Here is a 5,517-nt window from a genome sequence, read left to right on the forward strand (position 1 = left end):
AAATGGACCGCTCCACACCTGAGCTGCCGCCAAGCTAACTCAATCGCAGCCGGCGCATTTGAGAAGGCGCCTGTGAAGGTCGCTCCTCAGCCGCCGCGCTCCCACTCCGCGCCGCCGCGCCTCTGCCCGCCCCGAAGGTGGACGTGAAGCTCCAGCACCTCGACTTCTGGGCCAGCCTCCATGGCCAGGTCCCGGGACTGCTGGACTGGGACATGGGGAACGAGCTCTTTCTGGCCTTCACCACATCTCACCTCTCCTTAGCCGAGCAGAAACGTGAGTAGCGGGTGGGGTGAGGTGGGGGCTGGGCGTGGCGGCGGGGTGGCCTAGGGGCTCGCGGGACCCCGGCGCCGGGCGGCTCCCCAGCCTTCGCCCCCGCCTCCCGGGGAGGCTTGCGGGGGTCGAGCCCCCCGGGCTTAGCTCCGCAGCCCCCACTCCACCCCCACTCGCGAACTCCACTCGGGAGCGGTGGGGCGGGGGCGGTTCGCGCCTGACTCTGACTCAATTGGAAGCTCCCCGAGGGCAGCTGGTCTTACCTAAAAACGGAGGCTTTCCACTCTACGTCACCCGCCAGGCTCCCAGAACATTCCAAGGCCTCTTCTGGGTCTTCGTCTTGGCGCTGGTCGCCATTTGCTATACTGTATATTTCAGTTACTTTTCCGTCTCTTAAAAAAACAGGCCTCATCGTTTTATCCATGGCTGTATTCTCCCTCTTAACATATTGTCTGACACCTAGAAGTGCTCCGTACTTGCCAAATGCTTGGTTGACCATTGCGATCTTTTAGGTTTTCTTTTTCTTCTTTGGACCTCAAGTGTGGAGAGTTGAGGTAATTACTCCCCACATTCATGGTACCTTTTTGCCTGCAAGGCCCTTGGATTAACTTTTTTTTTTTTCCAAATTTATTGTTTTTGAGACGAAGTCTTGCTGTCTCCCAGGCTAGAGTGTCAGCTCACTGCAGCCTCCGCCTCCCGCATTCAAGCTATTCTCCCGCCTCAGCTTCCTGAGTAGCCTGGATTGCAGGCGTGCGCCACCACGCCCTGTTAGTTTTTTTATTTTTAGCAGAGGCGGAGTTTCACCATGTTGCTCTTGTCGGCCTTCCAAAAGTGCTGGGATTACAGGCCTGAGCCACCGCCCCCGGCCTTAACTCTTCCTTTTGCCCCTTAAGTCTCCACCCCTCCTTCCATTACCTCCGCTACTCCCATAACCAACCCTAATCCATTTAACGTCTGTTTTCTCCACTCATTGTTTTTGAGAGCTGTTGTTTTGCGTTGCTAAATTCAGGCCTGGTTCATTATTTCTGATTGTTGTTACTATTCTATCTGCTGGGTGTCCCACCTTTTACATTTTAATTTTCTTTACACCTAGATTGCTTCCAACTCTTTGCCACCATAATTAATGGTAATGAACATTCTTTCTTGTTTCTTCATTCAAGAAATATGTATTGAGCACCTCCAACTGACCTGGCACTGTTCTAGAAACTCATGATACACAGTGAACAGAACAGACAAGGAACCTTACATTCTACTGGGGGCAGATAGATAATCCACATAAGTATAATAAATGGGTAGACCATATAGTATGCTATAAAGTGATCATCTGCAATGGGGAAAGAACAGGAGGAGACTCAGGAATAGGGGAAGCGTATGGTAGCAGCTACAGTTTGTTTTTGTTCGTTTATTTTTGTTTTTTGAGATGGCGCCTGGCCCTGTTGCCCAGGCTGGAGTTCAGTGGTGCAGTCTCGGTTCACCACAACCTCTGCCTCCCGGGTTCAAGGAATTCTCCTGCCTCAGCCTCCTGAGTAGCTGGGACTACAGGCACGTGCCCCCATGCCCGGTTAATTTTTGTATTTTTAGTAGAGATGGGGTTTCACTCTGTTGGCCAGGCTGGTCTCGAACTCCTGACCGTGATCCGCCATCTCAGCCTCCCAAAGTGCTGGGATTACAGGTGTGAGCCACGGCACCCGCCCTTATTTTTTTTTTTTTTTTGACATGAGGTCTCACTCTGTCGCCCAGGCTGGAGTACAGTAGCGCAATCTCAGCTCACTGTACCCTCTGCCACCCAGGTTCAAGCAATTCTTGTGCCTCAGCCTCACCAGTAGCTGGGATTACAGGCATGCATCACCATGCCCACCTAATTTTTGTATTTTTAGTAGAGACAGAGTTTCACCATGTTGACCAGGCTGGTCTCAAACTCCTGGCCTCAAGTGATCTGCTTGCCTCGGCCTCCCAAAGTGCTGGGATTACAGGTGTGAGCCACCACGCCCAGCGGCAGCTACAGTTTTAAATAAGATTGTGGGGTTGAACTCAATTAGGAACATAATATTTGAGCAAAGAGTTGATAGGAGGGGAGGAGTGAGCCTAGAGGGTACTTGAAGGGAAAGTGGTAAGGAGGTCAGTAAGGCTGAATGACAGTAAATAAAGAGCTCCGAAGGGTGTGGTTGAGAGCAGGAATGCCTGTCCTCTAAGGACTTTAGGGTTGACTTTGAGTCAGATGAGGGTTGGTTTTAAGGTTTTGTTTGAGATGGGCTCTTGCTCTTGCTCAGGCTGGAGTGCGGTGGCACAATTACCTCCAGGCTCAAGCAATGCTTCCACCTCAGTCCCCAAAGTAGCTGCAACCACAGGCACGGGCCACCACACTGGCTAACTTTTTTAGTATTTGTAGAGATGGGGATCTCCCTATGTTGCCCACGCTGGTCTCGAACTCCTGGACTCAAGCAATCCTCCTACTTCCCAAGTTGAGCAGAGGAGTGACTTGCTCTCAGGGTCTGCTTCATGAGTGTGTGACCCGTGCAGTTGCCTAGGTGCCTGTGTTTGGTTTAATACACTGCTATCACTGTCTTGAAATTTTTAATAATTTTTCAATGAGGAGCCTCATGTTTTCTTTACTGGACCCTACAAATTATGTGGCTAGTCCTGCATGATCTGTATTTGAAAAGATCACTCTGGCTGTTGTGTTGAGGGTAGACTGTGGATGTACAGAGACTAGGAGGCTGCAGTAGTAATCCAGACAAGAGATGATGGTAGACTGGGCCAGGGTAGTAGCAGGGAGAACCAGCTGGCTATGCTGATGGATTGGATATGGAGTATAAGACAGACAACTGAGTATGAACCTTTCAAAGTGTTTTGACCTAGTGGAAGGATGGAGTTGCCTTGTACTGCAAGTGGGATACAGGTTTAGGAAGGAAAATCAGGAATTCTGTTCTGGATATGCTGAGCTGAGAGATCCTTAGACATCCAAGTAGAAGTGTTGAGTCTGCGGTTGGATACCTGAGCCTAGAGTTCTGGAGAGAGGTGGGGACTGCAGACGTAAATTTTGGGTCTTTTGGTATATGGGTGGAATTTAAGGAGTAATAGAGGAGGAACAAGAATGAGCCCTGGGGGCAGTCCATTGTAAAGAGATTGGAGAGAAGAGAGATAACTAGCAAAAAAGACCATTGAGAATCAAAAGTAGGGGGTCTGTGGTGTCCTGGAAACCAAGTGGAAAAAGCCTTTCAAGGAGGGAGTGGTTGGATGAGTGGAATGTAAGTGATGATTGGACTTAACTAAGCAGAGGTCCCTGGCTAGTGGTTTTACTAAGTGGTAGAATGTAAAACCTGACTGAAGGGGGTTTAAGAATGGAAGGAGGGGAAGTAGAGGCAATGCATTATGCTTCAACAGGAAATAAGATGGTATTTTTTTTTTTTTCTTTCTTTTCTTCTCTCTCTTTTTTTTTTAGAGACAGGGTCTTTATCTGGTGCCCAGGCTGGAGTGCAGTGGCACCAGCACAGCTCACTGCAGCCTTGAGCAGGCTTGAACTCCTGGGCTCAAGTAATCCTCCTGCCTCAGCTTTTTAAAGCAGGCTGGGATTACAAGCATAAGCCACTGCACCTGGTCCCTAAAATGGGAGAATTAACGGCATGTTTGCATGCTGATGAGAATGACCCAACAAAGACAAAAAATCAGTGACACAGGACAGAGAGGGGAAGATTTGTGGAACAGTGTCCTTTAAAAAGCATGGGGGATCTGTGCCAAAGCGAGACACAGACATCCAGAGGTGCTATCCTTGGGTCGCAATGAGATCAGCAGTCCACTGATCCTACCTTTTCACTGTTTCAGTCACTTGATGTGTCTACCCTTATTCAACTAACTTGAATCCCATGGTCAAATATTACGCAGGTTCCCTGGATCGTCTGTGGCTTTGGAGCACTTTGTTGGCCAAACCACAACCCTGACTAAATCCACCTCTGCCAAACGAGTGAGCCAAAACCATAATTCAGTGGACTGGTGATCTCAGTGGGATCATAGTTGGGGTTGAGGGAGTTAGCCAGAAAGACACAAGGTGGTGCATTTTTATGTGGTGCATAAATGAGGTTATGGAGAGGTTGCAGTTGTTAGTTTAGGTTATGACTGAGGGAGTGTCTACAGTAGAGTAGAAGTCAGACTCGCTGGAGAAGAGTTCAATAAACAGCAAAGATCATGTTTTTGTTTTCAAAACAAGGTCTGGCTTTGTTGCCCAAGCTGGAGTGCAGTAGCGTGAGCTTGGCTCACTGCAACCTCCCCTTTCCCTCTCGAGCCATCCTCCCACTTTAGCCTCCTGAGTAGCTGGGACTACAGGCTCACACCACCACACTCGGCTAGACTATTATCTTTGTATTTTTTGTAGAGATGGGGTTTCACCATGTTGCCCAGGCTGATTTCAAACTCCTGGGCCCAAGCAATCCGCCTGCCTAAGCCTCTTAAAGTGCTGGGATTATAGGCATGAGCCACCACACCTGGCCAGCAACCAAGATTTAAGGCAGGAGTAGTGTTGGAGAGTGACAGTAAGTCAGGAGCTAAAACAGGAGGTCAGTAGGTGATAGTAACAATGGAGATTGATTAGTATATAAGTTCCTGTATTAACTTGAAAATATACATCCAGGAGCAAACAGTAAGGTAAATTGTAGTCCTGCCTCATTGCTCTTAACAAGGGCTGCTCCAGTTGATACTCAGAACTGCAGTATAATAAGAGATTCTATTTCTTTGCATGTTTCTCAACACTTGGTATTATCTTTATAACTCTAGTCAATTTGATTATCTCATTATCTTACAGTGTTTTTCTTATTAATAATACTGATCATCTTGTTAGCCATTCAGTTATCCCCTCCTTGTGAATGCTGATTCATATCATTTGCCCATTTGTAAGTTTGTGTTGACCTTTTACATATTGATTTGTAGGAGCTCTGTATATATTAGAGAACTGAGAAATTTGGGTTGAGGCCGGGCGCGGTGGCTCAAGCCTGTAATCCCAGCACTATGGGAGGCCAAGGCGGGCAGATCACAAGGTCAGGAGATCGAGACCATCCTGGCTAACACGGTGAAACCCCGTCTCTACAAAAATACAAAAAAAATTAGCTGGGCGTGGTGGCAGGTGCCTGTAGTCCCAGCTACTCGGGAGGCTGAGTCAGGAGAATGGTGTGAACCTGGGAGGTAGAGCTTTCAGTGAGCTGAGATGGCGCCACTGCACTCCAGCCTGGCTAACAGAGCAAGACTCTGTCTCAAAAA

The 5,517-nt window shown here is 48.4% G+C and overlaps 1 protein-coding gene across 1 annotated transcript in view; it reads left to right on the forward strand.

Moving 5' to 3' along the window:
* FOXR1 (forkhead box R1) overlaps positions 1–5,517 on the forward strand; it is a 9,917-nt gene continuing 4,400 nt past the window's right edge. The window contains exon 1 of the mRNA XM_011964905.1: positions 1–273. Within this exon, the coding sequence (XP_011820295.1) occupies positions 213–273 (61 nt within the window). The 5' untranslated portion in view covers positions 1–212. The remainder of the gene's footprint in view (positions 274–5,517) is intronic.

Source organism: Mandrillus leucophaeus, unplaced genomic scaffold (assembly GCF_000951045.1).
Source record: "Mandrillus leucophaeus isolate KB7577 unplaced genomic scaffold, Mleu.le_1.0 Scaffold71, whole genome shotgun sequence".
In the NCBI taxonomy this organism is placed as follows: Eukaryota; Metazoa; Chordata; class Mammalia; order Primates; family Cercopithecidae; genus Mandrillus; species Mandrillus leucophaeus.